General features: G+C 43.2%; 1 protein-coding gene across 2 annotated transcripts in view; it reads left to right on the top strand.

The window, feature by feature from the left end:
• FAF2 (Fas associated factor family member 2) overlaps positions 1 to 15334 on the top strand; it is a 49193-nt gene extending 33859 nt beyond the window's left edge. For both annotated transcript variants that reach the window (XM_047778052.1, XM_047778053.1), the window contains 6 exons: positions 726 to 811; positions 907 to 998; positions 3941 to 4118; positions 5649 to 5820; positions 7160 to 7303; positions 14492 to 15334. In XM_047778052.1, the coding sequence (XP_047634008.1) occupies positions 726 to 811; positions 907 to 998; positions 3941 to 4118; positions 5649 to 5820; positions 7160 to 7303; positions 14492 to 14674 (855 nt within the window). In that variant the 3' untranslated portion in view covers positions 14675 to 15334. The remainder of the gene's footprint in view (positions 1 to 725; positions 812 to 906; positions 999 to 3940; positions 4119 to 5648; positions 5821 to 7159; positions 7304 to 14491) is intronic.
• The last annotated feature ends 2656 nt before the right edge of the window (positions 15335 to 17990 follow it).

Genomic DNA, 17990 nt, shown 5'->3' with positions numbered 1-17990 from the left:
CATTAAGCACGTACTGTATGCCACATGTTGTGCTCAGTGCTAGAGATACATATGTGAATGAGGTGGGCGCCTCTCATACGCCTCTTTCTGTGATCCTGAGAGCAGACCACCACTTGGTCAGTCAGGAAGTCTTAATTGATTTGTAATGAGCTTGGGATTTGGCAAATGTAAAATCATACACAGGAATCTTGGACACTAGCCTTGTCTTTGAAGATCTTTTAAACCCCACGCTCTTTAGGAAGCGTCAGTCCCTCATCCCTACTTGGTACGTAGCCAGGGATCAGGCTTGTCTTTGCAGGTTTTTTTGTTTGTTTTTTTTTACTAAGATATTATAGCCATAAAGTGGCAAAATTTTCATCTGCCTTTTCAGGTCAGAGTATCCTGTTTTTATCTTCCTTTAGGCTATGGGAAGAGCTGACTTTTCTGTGATTTTTTTTTTTCCCCAGGGGAGACTTTTTCTGTCAGCCTGTCTACTCTTATGTGCCTGATATAATTTAAATCTTAACAATACTAAAACCTTTTCATCGAAGCTTGTTAGCATGAACTTTAAAGGGGGAGAAATACCAAGGGTGTGAGGTAGGAGCCTGGCAATTTTCTGGTTTCATTGCTTAACTTTTTCCTTCATTTCTTTTCTTCCTAAATACGTAGCTGTATCCATTAGGACCCTTAACCTAATTAAAAGTTCAAGTCAGTTATAATAATTAGTAATCTTCTTTTTCTCACAGGCACTTAATGATGCCAAACGGGAACTCCGCTTTCTTTTGGTTTATCTTCATGGAGATGATCACCAGGACTCTGATGAGTTCTGTCGGTAGGTGGAATTTTTTTTTCTCTTTTCTCATCTTATCTGCTGATAGGTTTGTAGTAAGCAAGTTCTTCTCATGTCCCTTTCATCCCTTTCCACAGCAACACACTATGTGCACCTGAAGTTATTTCACTAATAAACACGAGAATGCTCTTCTGGGCATGCTCTACAAACAAACCTGAGGGATACAGGGGTAAGTCATGTTTCTTTTGCCCCATTGAGATGTTTGGGCTATCTTTGGAGTAATCTGGAAAGACATGCCATCTATTGCATGAATATTCTGTGGCAGAGTTGCTACGGATCCTCTCAGCAATCCTGAGAGATGGGGATTGTATTATCTCCACTATTATGGTTTAGGAAACAGGATCAGGCAGTATAAGTCACTGGCCCACGATTTTATCACACAGTTATTTGCAAGTTTGGAGCAAGCTCAGACATGTCAAACTCTAGCCCATCCATTACAGGTAACTATTGCCACAGCCTGTTTGGTTGGTATTTGTGGTGGTGGCGGTTGTTCTTGGCTCTGCTCATAGCATTGGGAGCCCAAGATTAGATCCAAGCCAAAGATTAGATCCAAGCCATAGTCACAACCTAAGCTGCAGCTGTGACAACACCAGATCCTTAACCCATTGTGGTCACACCACAGCAGTGATAATGCTGTATCCTTAACCTGCTGAGCCACCAGGGAATTCCAACTTGCCTTTACTCCTAATGGGCTTTTTACTAAAGAGTTTATTCTTTCATCAGCATTTTTTTTTTTCCATTTTTGGCTGCCCTGTAGCATATGGAGTTCCTGGGCCAGGGATCAGATCCAGGCCACAGTTACAACCTAAGCTGCAGCTGCAGCATCACCAGATCCTTAACCCTTTGGTGCCGGGCCAGAGATCAAACCTGTGTCCCAGCACTCCCAAGACACCACTCATCCCATTGCTTCACAGCGGAAACTCTATCAGCAATTTTAACAGAGCTTCTTGGACAATGAGTTTGTTGTTTGAATACATTGAGTGCTGGTAGGGATTCAGAAAGCTCAGATCTTTGCTGACTTTAACTTTTAACTGGAGGTGAATATCTTTAGAAGTCAGTATAAGACATAAAGGCATTCAGTGAAGGAAAATGTACTTGCTTTGCAGCAACTGCTTTTTTTATATATATCCCCACCTGCAGCTTATGGAAGTTCCCAGGCTAGGGGTCAAATCAGCTGTAGCTGCCAGCCTGCACCACAGCCACAGCAACCTGGGATCCAAGCTGCATCTTCGAACTAAACCATAGCTTACGGCAATGCCGGATCCTTAACCTGCTGAATGAGGCCAGGGATCAAACCCGAAACCTCATGGTTCTTGGTTGGATTATTTCCGCTGTGCCTCAACAGAAACTCTCTGCAGTCGGATTCTTAACCCACTGTGCCATGGCATGAACTCCTCAGCAACTTTTTGAGTCTATACTAGCATATCAGGCATTGCGCTAGATGCTGAGGACTAAAGATGCAGCAGATGTTTTGTCTACATCCTAGAATCTGAATCTTTACTCTTAATTGTTTTTTTATTTATTATTATTATTTTTTTTTTGGTCTTTTTGCCATTTCTGGGCCGCTCCCGTGGCATATGGAGGTTCCCAGGCTAGGGGTCTAATCGGAGCTGTAGCTGCCAGCCTATGCCAGAGCCACAGCAATGCAGGATCCGAGCCACGTCTGCAACCTACACCACAGCTCACGGCAACGCTGGATCGTTAACCCACTGAGCAAGGGCAGGGACCGAACCTGCAACCTCATGGTTCCTAGTCGGATTCGTTAACCACTGCACCATGACAGGAACTCCCTTAATTGTTTTTTTAATTGACTTTTTTTTTTTTTTTTTGACCAAGCCCATGGCATGTGAAAGTTCCTGGGCCAGGGTTTGAACCTCTGCCTCAGTAGTGGCAACACCGGATGCTTCACCACTGAGCCAGCACAGAACTCTCCTAGTTGGTTTTTAAACATCAGATAAGATCCTGCAGTATGTTTTGCCATTCTAATATGATTTTTGGGAGTGAGCGGTGGTGGATAGAAGGAGGTTTTGATAGTGGGTTTTTTTTTTTATTTTTTGTTTTTTGTTTTTTAGGGCCACACCTGCGGCATATGGAAGTTCCCGGGCTAGGGGTCATATCGGAGCTGCAGCTGCTGGCCTACGCCACAGCCATAGCAACACCAGATCCAAGTGGTGTCTGCAGCCTACACCATGGCTCATGGCAGTGCCAGATCCCCAACCCACTGAGCGAGGCCAGGGATTTAATCTGCATCCTTGTGGATACTGGTTGGGTTTGTTTCCACTGTGCCACAATGGGAACTCCTTTTATAGATTTTTATAGAAGCTTAAAAATCTCTTCTTTCAAACTGTTATAAAAAACATAGGCAAAACTCTGTTATGGTAAAATCTTTGTTATTTGGAAGACCAATTTTTAAAACTCCTCTGTAACAGAAAAGCTAGCCCCTTCTTATTGGGGAGGGTGGGTGGGGCTTAGGAAAAGGAAGTAAGGAAGGGGTTGGATAAGAAGAAAAGAAAAAAGATGAAGAAAAGACAGAAGATGATGGTAGAGATCATCATCAGTAGCGTAAGACTGAGACTTGTGGGCTTGACCCCTGACACAGGGGAAAATTATACTAAGCAGTAGCCGGAGTCTTTGTAGGTCCTTTTCCTTTCATCAAACAGATATTGTTCTTAAACTCTGTGGCCTGTCCCAGCATCATCATGACAGCTACACTCAACCAGAAAAGCCTATCCTACTTTAATCAGATTACCTGGGAAGTAGGGTCACAAGTATATAACAACAAAAAGATTAAGAAACTAGGAGGGGAGTTTTCTTGTGGTGCAGTGGGTTAAGGATCTGGTGGTGTCACTGCAGCAGCTCAGGTTGCTGCTGTGGCTCAGGTTTGATCCCTGGCCCAGGAACTTCCTCGTTGCTGCAGGTGCAGCTAAAAAGAAAAAGAAAAAAGGAAGAAACTAGGGAGGAAAAAAAGGTAGGCAGAGAAATAAATGACACTAACCTTCTTTCCCAGCTGAGACTAAAGCAGTTCTCTCTTGCTTGTTGTGGAAAGTCTAAGAGTTGATCTGTTTCTTCTCTTAGTCCTGCCCTTGATCTGTTGGGTCTTCTTTCTGTCAGTCTCACAGGCTTTACGAGAAAACACCTATCCATTCCTGGCCATGATTATGCTGAAGGATCGGAGGATGACTGTGGTAGGACGGCTAGAAGGCCTTATCCAGCCTGATGACCTCATTAACCAGCTGACATTTATCATGGATGCAAACCAGACTTACCTAGTGTCAGAACGTCTAGAAAGGTACAGGGAAGTTCCTCCCTAGGACTGAGAGACCAGCTGTAGACTTGGGTGCTTTACCTGGGGCTCCACAGATCCTGACTTCTCTGTTAGACAGCTTTAAAAAGCCTTGTCCAGTTAGTGTTAAAATATTCATATTCTTTGAACGAAATAATTCTTCATCAGATCATCTGTTCTTAGAGATGTGATTCAAAATACAGGAATCTGGTGTTTCCATTGTGGCTCAGAAGAAACGAATCTGACTAGCATCCATGAGGACACAGATTCAATCCCTGGCCTAGCTCAGTGGGTTAAGGATTTGGCATTGCCGTGAGCTATGGCGTAGGTCGCAAACAACACTCAGATCTCCCATTACTGTGGCTATGGCATAGGCCAGCGGCTACAGCTCCGATTCAACCCCTAGGCTGGAAACCTCAGTATGCTGCAGATACACCTCCCTCCAAAAAGTAAAAATAAAAAATACTGGAATCTATGCCTAGGAATATATATCCAGTCATTATTTATTATTATTATTTTTTTTGTCTTTTTTTTGCTATTTCTTTGGGCTGCTCCCGTGGCATATGGAGGTTCCCAGGCTAGGGCTCCAATCGGAGCTGTAGCCCCCGGCCTACGCCAGAGCCACAGCAACTCGGAATCCGAGCCCCGTCTGCAACCTACACTACAGCTCACGGCAATGCCGGATCCTTAATCCACTGAGCAAGGGCAGGGATCGAACCCGCAACCTCATGGTTCCTAGTCAGATTCGTTAACCACTGCACCACGACAGGAACTCCCCCAGTCATTATTTTTAAAATAGGTGAACATGATATAGGACATGATATTCCTACATAGGTACCCAGTTTTTTGGAGAGAAAACAGGAAATATCCCAAGATGTTAGAGTATTTTCTCTTTGGTTAGTAGAATTCTGAATAAAATTTCACATATTTTTTGAATCTTCTAGAATGTGTATATGTAGTTTTTTGGTTTTGTGAAAATGACATCTACAAGAATGAAGTAATCCAAAAAGGTATTTATAAAATATAATCTTGATGGTCTTTTTATTTTATGGTCTCACCCACAGCATATGGAAGTTCCCAGGCCAGGGATCGAGTCTGCGCCACAGCTGCAGCAATACTAGATCCTCAACCCACTGTGCCAGGCTGGGGATGGAACCTACACCTCTACACCAACCTGAGCCACTGCAGTTGGATTCTTGAAATCCATTATGCCATAGTGGAAACTCCTTGATCATTGTTTTATAGCAAAATACTGTGTTATTTCTATTAGGATTGAGGGGAAACGATTTGAAAAGTTAAAAGGAGAGGGAAAAGCTTGCTGGTTTTTTTTTTGGTTTTTGGTTTTTTTTTTGCCAAATTGAGGAAAGAGATGGCTCATTCAGATTCTGCATGCTCTGCTTTGGAATATGTTATGCTAGTGTGAAATAGTCATCCACCAAGATTGTAAACCTTTTAGCCCCCCAAAATTTCAACATAAGAAAACACAGAGCTTTGTGAGATTTACCTTTTTTCTCTATGCTTTTGATCTGTCTGTAGGGAAGAACGAAACCAGACCCAGGTGCTGAGACAGCAACAGGATGAGGCATACTTGGCATCTCTCAGGGCTGACCAGGAGAAAGAGAGAAAGAAGCGGGAGGAGCGAGAGCGAAAACGGCGGAAGGAGGAAGAGGTACAGCAGCAGAAGTTGGCAGAGGAGAGGCGGCGGCGGGTAAGGAACCTGTCTTTACTCCGTGGGACTCCCAGGCTGGTCTTTTCTTAACTGGGGAAGGAAAATAACTAGATGATGGGATTGAGAACAATTGGAATTCTCCATGATATTTTAATATTTACTATGCTTTCACAAAAATGTATTTTTGAATTTTTTTGAAGAAAGTCACAAGTTCCCATTGTGGCTCAGCGGGTTAAGAATCCTACTGGTATCCATGAGGATGCGGGTTCAATCCCTGGCCTCACTCAATGAGTTAAAGGATCTGGCATTACCATGAGCTGTGGTGTAGGTTGCTTTGGCTGTGGTATAGGCCGGCAGCTGCAGCTCTGATTCAACCCCAAGCCTGGGAATTTCCATATGCTGCAGGTGTGGCCATAAAAAAAAATTTATTAAAACAAAAAAATGAGGGAGTTCTTGTCGTGGTGCAGCAGAAACAAATCTGACTAGGAACCATGAGGTTGCGGGTTTGATCCCTGGCCTCGCCCATTGGTTTAAGGATCTGGCGTTGTCATGAGCTGTGGTGTAGGTCGCAGACGCAGCTCGAATCTGGTTTTGCTGTGGCTGTGGTGTAGGCTGGCAGCTACAACTCCGATTAGACCCCTAGCCTGGGACCCTCCATATGCCAAGGGTGCAGCCCTAGAAAAGACAAAAAAAAAAAAAGTAAAAATCAGGCAAAATTACTAATGAAATAGTAAGCAGTTAAAAAAGCTAATTCACAGCAGTAGTTTTTAAGCATTTATTCTTAGCATCAGTGTTAACTCTTGACATTTCATTATCTTGTTTCATTATGTATTGTCACTTGATTATAGACAGTGTCTTTTAGTTATTCCCTGTTTTCAAAGTTACGTACTTTCGTATACTCAATAAATAATACAGTGATGCAGTAGTATGTAGTCAATAAGTATAATTTGAATTAGGGTGTTTCTGACTCTTGCCAAGAAGTATTTCTTCTGATACTGGTCATTGATTTTTCATCTCACTGCCCAATTAACCTACATAATGATGTATTTCTTGTTTCTTTGTTCCTTTTTTTTTTTGTCTTTTTGCTATTTCTTGGGCCGCTCCCGCGGCATGTGGACGTTCCCAGGCTAGGGGTCGAATCGGAGCTGTAGCCACCGGCCTACGCCAGAGCCACAGCAACGTGGGATCCGAGCCACATCTTCAACCTACACCACAGCTCACGGCAATGCCGGATTGTTAACCCACTGAACAAGGCCAGGGACCGAACCCGCAACCTCATGGTTCCTAGTCGGATTCGTTAACCACTGCGCCACGGCGGGAACTCCTCTTTGTTCCTTAATTGGAACTGTAGCCTCAACTTTTATTTGTGTCTCTACAGAATTTACAAGAGGAGAAGGAAAGGAAATTGGAGTGCCTGCCCCCGGAGCCTTCCCCTGATGACCCTGAGAGTGTCAAAATAATTTTCAAACTACCCAATGATTCTCGAGTAGAGAGACGATTCCACTTTTCACAGTCTCTAACAGTAAGGACTGCCTAAGTTGTGTGAAGTGTATATAGAGTCTGGGCTGTAGATTTGGAAACTTTTAAGGACTTTCAAGAATGTCATTGGTATATCTGCTTTTCTGATGACTAAGTGAGGAAGGGGGATGGGGCTGAGAGAAGAGTGTACTGAATTATTGTAGGTTCTTTCAGATCTAGCTGCCAACTCAAAGCAGTTATCAAGGTTTCATTTCATCGTGTTTGAGCTCTGCTACAAAGAAAAGGTGCCTTACCAAGAAGTACCACAAAAGACTTGTGTGTTGGAGGTGGAAGGTTCTTCCATGCTGCTTGAGTTGCATTGGCTTCCACATCCACCAGAATCCCTTGCTGTATAGAGAAAATTCTATCTACACTGTCCAAGACACACTGGAAATACACATGCAGGTTGCATGCAGTTATCACTCTTTCTACTCATTTAGCTCATAAGAAGGGCCACTAAGTGGGGCCACCTTGTATATTTGGTATCCATAGGTAATAGTGTTTGTCATTCCATAGGGATATAGTCAAAAGTAGAGACTTTCAGAGTCTCACAAAATGAGGATCAAATTCTCATTTTTCCAGTGTTAATAAATGTGTTTCCTTGGTCAGTTTACTTAATCTCTAAAGCTTCAGTTTCTTCATCTGTAAAATGGGTATAATAGGCACTCTCTAATAGAATTGTTAGGGTCAAGTTCCTATGTAAAGTGCTCAACGTTGTTCCTGGCTCTTGGTAAGCATTCAAATGCTGTTAATTTTGGTGTTTATTATCAAAAAGAAGTTTCTGTTTGAGAATTGGTTTGTCGCCTTTCCAAATCTACAACTACAATAGACTCTGCTGTTTCCCTAATCACTTGAAATAATCAGAATAAACTGCATAATAGAAATGTGGATGCTCTGTAGTCAGATGAGGAAGCTAGGTAACACATCGATTATTTCTTCCTGTTTAACTGGAGAACATTGGACAAGTTACAGAATCTTTTATAGGGCCTCAGATATCCCACATGTAAAATGGAAGTATAATCTACTTCTGAAAATGGTAAGTGAAGGTATATCAGACACTGCGCTAGGCACCCTAAGTGGTGTGCAGTTGAGTAAATCATGGTTTAGGAATTTATGGAGGATTCAGAGCGCTAATTCAGATTAGAACATTGTGAGGCATCCCGGTGAGAGAACGGCGGCTTCCTCATTTTATTTCTCTCATTTATACATTGATTTATATGGGAGAAGTTGCTTACATCTTAGCTTTGGATTTTTTAGTTGAGATAAGATGAATGAGCCACACACAGGACCTACCACATAAGTAGATGGTTACTAAGTGTTCATTCCTTTCCCTTCGTGAGTTTCATAAATACCGGTTTGCGTATGGATTTTAGCTTGTAGGCATGTGGGATAACAGTGTCTCTGTAGTACACCATGCTCTTATGGAGTTTTTACTCCTCAGATTCTCATTACCATTATGTATGGTAAAAAGCCTAACCAGAATTTAGTCTCTTTGAGTTTTGGAGGAAAATCCATTGACTAGAATAGACTTGTAATCACAGGGGAACCACCCCATTTGTTAAATGTTTAATCCGTATAGGCTTTTAAATAGGTTCACACTAAAAGATATTTATTTAATTTGTAAAAATTTTAAAGGGGTACCTGCCATGGCACAGTGGGTTACGGATCTGGCCTTGTCTCTGGTGGTGAGGGTTGGATCCCCTAGCACAGTGGGTTAAGGATCTGGCATTGCCACAGCTATGGCGTAGGTTGCAGCTGCAGCTCAGATTCAGTCCCTGGCCCAGGAACTTCCATGTGCAGCTGAAAAGAAAAATGATAATAATAAATTTTCAAAATAAACTTCAGGAGTTCCCTCAGAGGCTTAAGGATCCTGCATCATCACTGCTGTGGCTCAGATTTGATCCCTGGCCTGGGAACCTTTGCATACTGTGGGCATGACCAGTAAACAATAAATAAAATAAACTTCAGATGGAGAGAAATGCTTGGTAAATGGGGACAAAGCTCAGAGATGGGAAAGAAGTATATGAGGAGGAGAGATGTAGTAGCAGTGCTAGCCTTTCATTTAACTTATATAACTAATGAACTACAGTTTTTTGGTGCTCATGTAAACTTTGTGTGATCTTTCTGTGAGCTCTATCCTTTGCAAATATTTTCAGTGAGTGAATGTTCAGTGAAATGCTCAGTTTGCACATGATGCTCAGCTTGTGGTAATGGTTAAGTGCTAGGATGAAAAAAGGATAAACTGTAGAGGAATCTCCAGCACCCATAAGTGGGCAGAGATGTGGCAGCTGATTTTGTCTTAAATGAATGCATATAATAGAGAATCCAGGAGTTCCCATTGTGACTCAGTAGGTTAAGGACCAAACATAGTCTCCATGAGGAGACAGGTTCAATCTCTGGCCTTGCTCAGTGGGTTGAGGATCTGGTGTTGCCACAAGCTGTGGAAGATGCAGCTTCCATTTGATGTTGCCATGGCTGTGGCATAGGCCTCAGCTGCAGCTCAGATTCAGCCCCTAGCTGAGTAACTTCCATATGTCACCAGTGCGGCCCTAAAAAGGGAAATGAAAAGAATCCAGGAGTTCTTTGTGGCATAGTGGGTTAAGCATCCAGCATTGTCACTGCAGTGGCTTCGGTCGCTGCTGTGGTATGGGTTCAGTCCCTGGTCTGGGAAGTTCAGCATGCCAAAGGCACAGCCAAAAAAAGGAGAGAGAGAATCCAAATTATACTCAGCCCAGAAATCTTTTCTCTTTTCTTCTTTTTGGCCACTTCCCAGGCCAGGGATAGAACCCATGCCACAAGGAGTGACGATACCAGATCCTTAACCTGCTAGGTCACCAGGAACTTCTGTATGCCACAGTTGTGGCCATAAGAAGGAAAAGAAAAATAGTTTGCATCTACTAACCCCAAACTCCCAGTCCATCCCACTCCCCCTTGGCATCCACAGGTCTTTCTCTGTGTTTGTGAGTCCGTTTCTGTTTTGTAGGTAGGTTCATTTGTGCTGTATTTTAGATTCCACATTTAAGTGATATGTCATATGGTATTTGTCTTTTTCTGACTTGCTTCACTTAGTATGTTAATCTCTGGGTTCATCCATGTTGCTGCAAATGGCATTATTTTGATCTCTCTTTTTTGTTGTTGTTTTTTGTTTTTTGTTTTTTAGGGCTGAACCCATAGCACATGGAAGTTCCCAGGCTAGGGGTCAAATCGGAGCTGCAGCTGCCAGGCTGCAACACAGCCACAGCAACGTGGGATCCGAGCCATATCTGTGACCCATACCACAGCTCACGGCAACGCCGAATCCCCAACCCACTGAACGAAGCCAGGAATCATGGATCCTAGTCAGATTCATTAACCACTGAACCATAAAGGGAACTCCCTATTTTTATCTTTTTTATGGCTGATTAGTATTCCTGTGTGTGTCTGTGTATATGCGTGTACACAAACACCACGTCTTTATCCATTCCTCTGTTGATGGACATTTAAGTTGCTTCCATGTCTTGGCTATTGTGAATAGTGCTCCTGTAAACTAGTGGTGCTTTTTTTTTTTTTTTGTCCTTTTAGGACTATACCCATGGCTAGGGGTCAAATCAGAGCTCACAACCTACGCCACAGCAATGCAGGATCCAAGCCACGTCTATAACCTACAGCACAGCTCACGGCAACACGAGATCCTTAATCCACTGGGTGAGGCCAGGGATTAAACCCTCATTCTCATGGATACTAGTTGGGCTCATTACCACTGAGCCACAATGAGAACTCCACATGTATCTTAGTGAATTATAGTTTTGTCCAGGTATATGCTCAGGAGTGGGATTCCTGGGTCACATTGTAGTTCTATACTCAGTTTTCTGAGGAACCTCCACACTCTTTTCCATAGTGGTTGTACCAACTTACATTCCCACCAACAATGAGGAGGGTTCCCTCTTCTCCACACCTTCTTCAGCATTTGTTATTTGTAGACTTACTGATGATGGCCATTCTGACTCGTGTGAGGTGGTACCTCATTGTAGTTTTGATTTATATTTCTCTAATAGTGATGTTGAACTTTTTTTTTTTTCATGTGCCTACTGCTGTATGCCTGTTCTTAATGTGGTATTAAGAGACAGGGAGATAAAGGTGGCCTGTTCCATGGTTATTACACATTTTAAGTTTTCCTAATGTTGCCTTACTTCATGTTAAGAATTTATCTGTACCTTGTCAGAGCCAGACCAGGGTGAAGAGGGCATTCCCACAGTGGAGAGGTCCATGTGGGTGTCAGATCTCAATCAAGTTTTTTTGTGTGTGTTATTTTTCCAGTACCGTTTTTTTTCCCCACTGTTCAGCATGGTGATCCAGTTACACATACATATATACATTCTTTTTTTTCTCCCATTATCATGCTCTGTCATAAGTAACTAGACATAGTTCTCAGTGCTACATAGCAGGATCTCACTGCTAATCCATTCCAAAAGCAATAGTTTGTACCCATTAACCCCAAGCTCCCAATCCATCCCACTCCCTCCCCCTCCCCGTAGGCAACCACAAGTCTATTTTCCAAGTCCATGATTTTATTCTCTCTGGAAAGGTTCATTTGTGCTATATATTAGATTCCAGATATAAGTGATATCATATGGTATTTGTATTTCTCTTTCTGACTTACTTCACTCAGTATGAGAGTCTCTAGTTCCATCCATGTTGCTGCAAATGGTCAGTCAAGTTTTAAGGAAGGTGAAGTTCCTCATCATGGCTCAGTGGTTAACGAATCCGACTAGGAACCATGAGGTTGCGGGTTCGATCCCTGGCCTTGCTCAGTGGGTTAAGGATCAGACGTTGCCGTGAGCTGTGGTGTAGGTCGCAGACTCGGCTCAGATCCTGTGTTGCTGTGGCTCTGGCGTAGGCCGGCAGCTACAGTTCCAATTTGACTCCTGGCCTCGGAACCTCCATATGCCAAGGGTGCAGCCCTAGAAAAGACAAAAGAAAAGTAAGTTTTAAGGAAGGTACCCACATGTGGGGGGAGTCCAGTGCCAGTCAGAGCCCAAATTCCCTGGGCTTGAGGGAGTGTTAATGCCAGAACTGGGTAAGGAGAGGGTTGTACATGAAGAAATGACCATATAGAGTGAGATACAGATAAAGACGTGTGTATGTATGTACACATTTTCTCTAGCTTTCTTCACAACAAGTGCTTGGGAGGATCAACACTCCAATAGTAATGAACATACCTAGCACTTGAATCATGGCTTGTGAATACCATTGTCCATTAAGAACAATCGGGGCTCCTTGGAGAAATGGCTGATTCTAGGGCTGGAGAGACGGGGGGAATACAAGATTAGCCTGGAACACCTTGTGCCCCAAAGCAAGGAATTATTCAAAGAACAATGGAGACCTGTCAGAAAGATACAGAAGCCAGCTTGAGCGGGCTCCTTGGACTCCATCTGAAACAATTTGCGCCTTATAACCTATTGAATAAAATAGGAATTCCGAAGTTTCTGTCGTGGCGCAGTGGTTAACGAATCTGACTAGGAACCATGAGGTCGCAGGTTCGATCCCTGGCCTTGCTCAGTGGGTTAAGGATCCGACGTTGCCGTGAGCTGTAGTGTAGGTTGCAGACGCGGCTCGGATCCCGCGTTGCTGTGGCTCTGGCGTAGGCCGGTGGCTACAGCTCCGATTGGACCCCTAGCCTGGGAATCTCCACATGCCGCAGGAGCGGCCATAGAAAAGGCAAAAAGGCAAAAAAAAAAATAAAAAATAAAAAAATAGGAATTCCTAGCTCTATATTAATATAAGTAAGTAAAGAAAGTTTGAGGAGCAGAATGTCTTCATAGTTTCAGAACACTTCCCCACAAAATACTCATTAATTACAAAGGAGGAAAGGATAACTTAGAGTGGAGAGGCCTGGCAGGCACCAGTGGTCAAAGTGAACATCATTGGTAATGGAACAAATTGAAATGGTACTGCACCTGAATGGGATGCGTTGAGTACAATGCAGCATTATTTTATTTCCGTAATACTCCTGCCAGAGATCCATAACTGGAATCTAATCATGAGTAGACATCACGTAACTGAGAGACATTCTAGGAGTTCCCTGGTGGCCTAGTGGTTAAGGATCTAGCATTGTCATTGCTGTAACTCAGGTCACTGCTGAGGCGCCAGTTTGACCCCTGGCCCAGGTGCAGCTGAACGAAAACAAAAAGGAGACAGACATACTACAAAATAACTGACCAGTAATCTTTAGAAATGTGTCAAAGTCATGAAAATCAAGAATTCTGAGGATTTTCTAAGTCTTTTTTTTTTTTTAATCGATTTTCAATGTTCAGATTTTCTAAGCCTTAAAGGAGCAGATTTAGGAGATGTGGTCACTACCAAACGCAACACACAATTGTAAACTGGTTCTTTTTGCCATAAAAGGCAACTGTCGGAGTTCCCATCATGGCTCAGCGGTTAACGAACCCAACTAGCATCCATGAGGACATGGGTTCGATCCCTACCAGCCGACTAGCATCCATGAGGACACGGTGCCCTGGCCTCGCTCAGTGGGTTGAGGAGCTGGCATTGCTGTGAGATGTGGTGTAGGTTGCAGATGCAGCTTGGATCTGATGTTGCTTCGGCTGTGGCATACGCCCGTGGCTCCAGCTCCAATTTGACCCCTAGCCTGGGAACCTCCATTTGCTGCAGGTGTGGCCCTAAAAAGGCAAAGAAAAATAAAAATAGAAATAAAGGCAACTGTCAAAAGTAGAATGGGTCCTGAATAAAAATGTAATGTATATTATTATAATACTGTAATAATGTGCCACCCTGATTTTGAGGGTTGTATTATGAATGAGCTTGTCATGTCATGCACAAGTATTCTGGGGTGATGGGACATTCAGTTGGTAGCTCACTTAGAACTGGTTTCAAAATAAAAAATTTTGTGTCCCATACTGCCACCTTTTCTGTAACTTGATTATTTCTAACAAAAAATGTTTAGCTTTATATCAGAAGTTTTCAAAGAAGAAACGGGTCAGTTCAGATTAGGACTAGCATTGGGCTATGTAATAAATTTCTTAGAGCTGCCCTATGTATTTGCTCTGTGAAATGGATTGACTTTGAAATGGAATTTCAATGTGATGTAATGACTTCATGTCTCAGTCATCCTGGAAAGAGCTGGAATTTATTTGATTTCATGGTTGTGTGTCTGTCTTTTTCTCACTGCCTTTTTTTTGTATGACCTCTACAGGTAATCCACGACTTCTTATTCTCCTTGAAAGAAAGCCCTGAAAAGTTTCAGATTGAAGCCAATTTTCCCCGGAGGGTGCTGCCCTGCATTCCTTCAGAGGAGTGGCCCAATCCCCCCACACTGCAGGAGGCCGGACTCAGCCACACAGAAGTTCTCTTTGTTCAGGACCTAACAGATGAATGACACTTTTTTTCCTCTCCTCCTCTCCTACCCCAATCCCTAAAAGAAATGGAAAACAAAAAAAAAAAAAGAGAGAAATTCATATTATTATTATTATAATACAATATTTTTTTTAAAAGACTGCTGCATCCTAAGGAAGGATCAAAAACCATGCTGCCTGCAAGAGTCACCACCTGTGTGTGTGCATGAGGTTAGCAATGAACGTTTCTGTTGGCAAGCCCACCCTTCCCTACTGCCTCTGCACCACGCACCTTCCAACGAAAGGAGACTCTTCACCTTCAACCCAGCCATGTCTCAACTGGGGAAGGGGACATTCCCACTAGTTCTCATTCATTCTTGCTTTTATGGAATATAAAAGTGAAACAAACCTCCATCAACCAGCTACTGCAGCATCTCCCGAAGACTTGCTTCTCCCACCTCTGGAGAAGAGAGGGAAGAGAAGGCACAGAGCAGAGATGTTCCTTTTACTTCCAACAGCTTATGAATAACTTTAAATTTTTTTTCTATTGCTCTGTAATGACCAAAGGAATGAGGCTGACATAGGTGTATTTTTTTTCCCTTAACATTATTTGATAAAGAGCCAATTCTTAAACCCATGAGTTCATGCCCTGGGCTCCTCCCCACCAGAGTGTAATAAAGGTGCCCTGGGCTGGTTTGTGCTTATTTATGCAATTGTTCCTCTCATGTTCCCAGAGAGGTGGTTCTTTTTGGTCCAACTCTTGCTGTCCTTTCTTTCCACCTATGCACCCCACTTGGAACAGTGGGAGGAAATCTGGGTTTGTACTCCTACAAAATCTGTATGTACAGATACACCCATATATGTGGTGTGAAGTCCATGTAGACTCACCTGTACACACAACTGCAGCTTTTCTTTGGAATCTGTACCAGGTGATCATTATGGGGTCTGATCCAAGGGTTAGCAGCTCTTCATTCCTCTTCTGACACATGAATGCTCTTCCTGCCCAGCCCTGAGCTTTCCTGAATCACCAAGCCTGGTGCCTTTCCAGAGGACTAGCAGGGCCTGTAGTGGAACCACTAGAACCACGTAAGAGTGCCCTGCCTCACTTGGTGTGGCAGGGTGGTGTGGTGTATTTTAAGGACAAAGAAACTGAAGCCTTGAAGGGAGCCAAGACAGAACTCAGCCTCTTTAAACTGTTGAAAGGCACACTGCAGTTTTTGATGTTGCCACCTGCTGGAGGCAGTTTTGATCCTCTCTATTGCTATGTTGAAGTAATAGGGGTTTTAACCTCCGAATGTCTGTGGTTGAGTTTATGGTAATGGGTACATGGGTCAGGCCATGTATCAACAGATGCCAGCGTGAGCTGGCAAGTGTTCCAAAGTGTTGTGTAGCTAGACTAGTGCAGACTCATAATACTGCGACCTACTGAAATTAGTGCAGTTCCCTAGGATGCTATGAGGCCAGGGGTTCATATCAAGATAAAGTATAACTTGTTAGATTTGCAGTTTCCAAAGTCTTTCTCTTGCTTAGCTAAAACCTAAGGACCATTCATTGAAGTAGCAGTGATGTGGCTACTATATTCTTTGGCCTTCCGTGGTGGGGTAAAGACCAAGGGGCAGGTTGAAGAGCCTCATGGATATCACCCGGGGAGCCTGAGAATGTCTCAGTGGCCTTGGCACAGGTGTCTACAGCACCATCTCCAGGAAAATTTTGATTCTGCTCCTGGCTGCTTATTATTCTTCCACTTTGTTTCCTGATGTCACAGGCCAGCCCAGATGAGTGGGAAGTAAGTGACTGTTGTCATATCTGGAGTGAATACCAGGATAAACCATGTTCTCCAATCCACCTTGTGTGAAGCCTGCTTCCTGCTGACAACCACGCAGAGAGGAATTCTTCTTAATTGAGAGCCTCCCTCCGTGTCTGGAATTCATAGCTGTTTCCCTGGCAGTACACTGGGGGTATTAAAGACCTTCGCTAGGCTGAGTGTACTGAGTATCTTGCCCACATCTCTGCGAAATTGTAAATTTTTTTTCTGAAATCAACCTTCATCTTATTCTACAATGTGCACTTTATGCCTCCTGCCTTTTGATAACTTGTCCAGTAAAGGAGATGAGCCGCCAGAATGTTTAGAAAAAGTCTGTTCATGTCATTACAGCTCTTGGGATGGCCTGTCCATTTACTTAAGGTTTCAAGAGGCACCACATGAAGCTCATGCTCCTTCTAGTCCATGTTGAAACAGCCCTGCTTTATTCAGACCCAGTTCCTGTCTCCTTGCAGACCTAGAGCTGCTGCTTAGGTGCCATCTCCTTTCCTCCCCGATAGATGCACATTTTGTCAATGCCAGTACAATCTGTATGTTACTCCCAAGGACCTCTGGGAACTTGATGGGACCTGCAAGTGAGAAAATATTGAGAAGCCCATGATCTGTAAGCATTTGCTCTTGTTTCCAAATCACCTCCGGGTTATTTCAGCTGTTTCCAAATGGCAGGTCATCAGCTAAACAAAAACACTTGCTTCCAATTTTGTCCTGCACTCCCAAGACTGAAGTAGATTTGGCTGAATTTCCATAGGAAATGACCAAGAAAAAACATCCAATTGGAGTCAGTTGAATTTCCTCAGCCTCAGTGGGGCCCCTTCTGGTCTTTTCCACTTCTGCAGAATTTCCTGCAGCAAATACTTGTTTCTCCTTGTTTGCCTCCACTATGATGTTTGGATAAGAGATGGCCAGTGGAGAATATCTCAAAAAAAAAAAAAAAAAAAAAAGAACCTAGAATCTTCAACAGAGCAGTCATTATGAAAATTGCTAATGGTGCCAAGGCCAAGGAAAAGGTTACAGAAAATGACTGTGGGAAGGAGTGATAACCCCCAGAATGCAAAATCAGGCGAGTATTATCTGGTGCTTGAACAAGGAGCTCCACTTTACAACTGGCTTTTTTTAGGACTTTTGAGGGACGCAGCAACAGAATATCCATCCATAAAGGATGCAGTGCCCCGGCTTGTACTGCACCTGAATAGTTATGTGATAATTTACTGAAGAAATCTAGTGTACTTTAAATTTTTTTCATAAAAGTTTACATTGTATTGTAGGTTAACATTAAATGTTTTATAACAAAATTCCTTAAGTTGTGGGTCTTTCTGTCTAGGGGAGATGTGATGTTTTTCTGTCTGGAGGCAAGGTTGGAAAACATTGGGAGGAAGGAACAAGGTATTGCATTGCCAAGAAGCAAGAGAGAATCAGAAGCAAAGAGTAAAATAGACCAGTACTGTGTTCCTGTGAAAAATGGCAACTCAGGGAGTTCCCATTGTGGCGCAGCAGAAACGAATCCGATTAGTATCCATGAGGATGCGGGTTCAATCCCT

Source organism: Phacochoerus africanus, chromosome 4 (genome assembly GCF_016906955.1).
Source record: "Phacochoerus africanus isolate WHEZ1 chromosome 4, ROS_Pafr_v1, whole genome shotgun sequence".
Taxonomy (NCBI): domain Eukaryota; kingdom Metazoa; phylum Chordata; class Mammalia; order Artiodactyla; family Suidae; genus Phacochoerus; species Phacochoerus africanus.
This window is presented reverse-complemented; position numbering and strand designations above follow the sequence as displayed.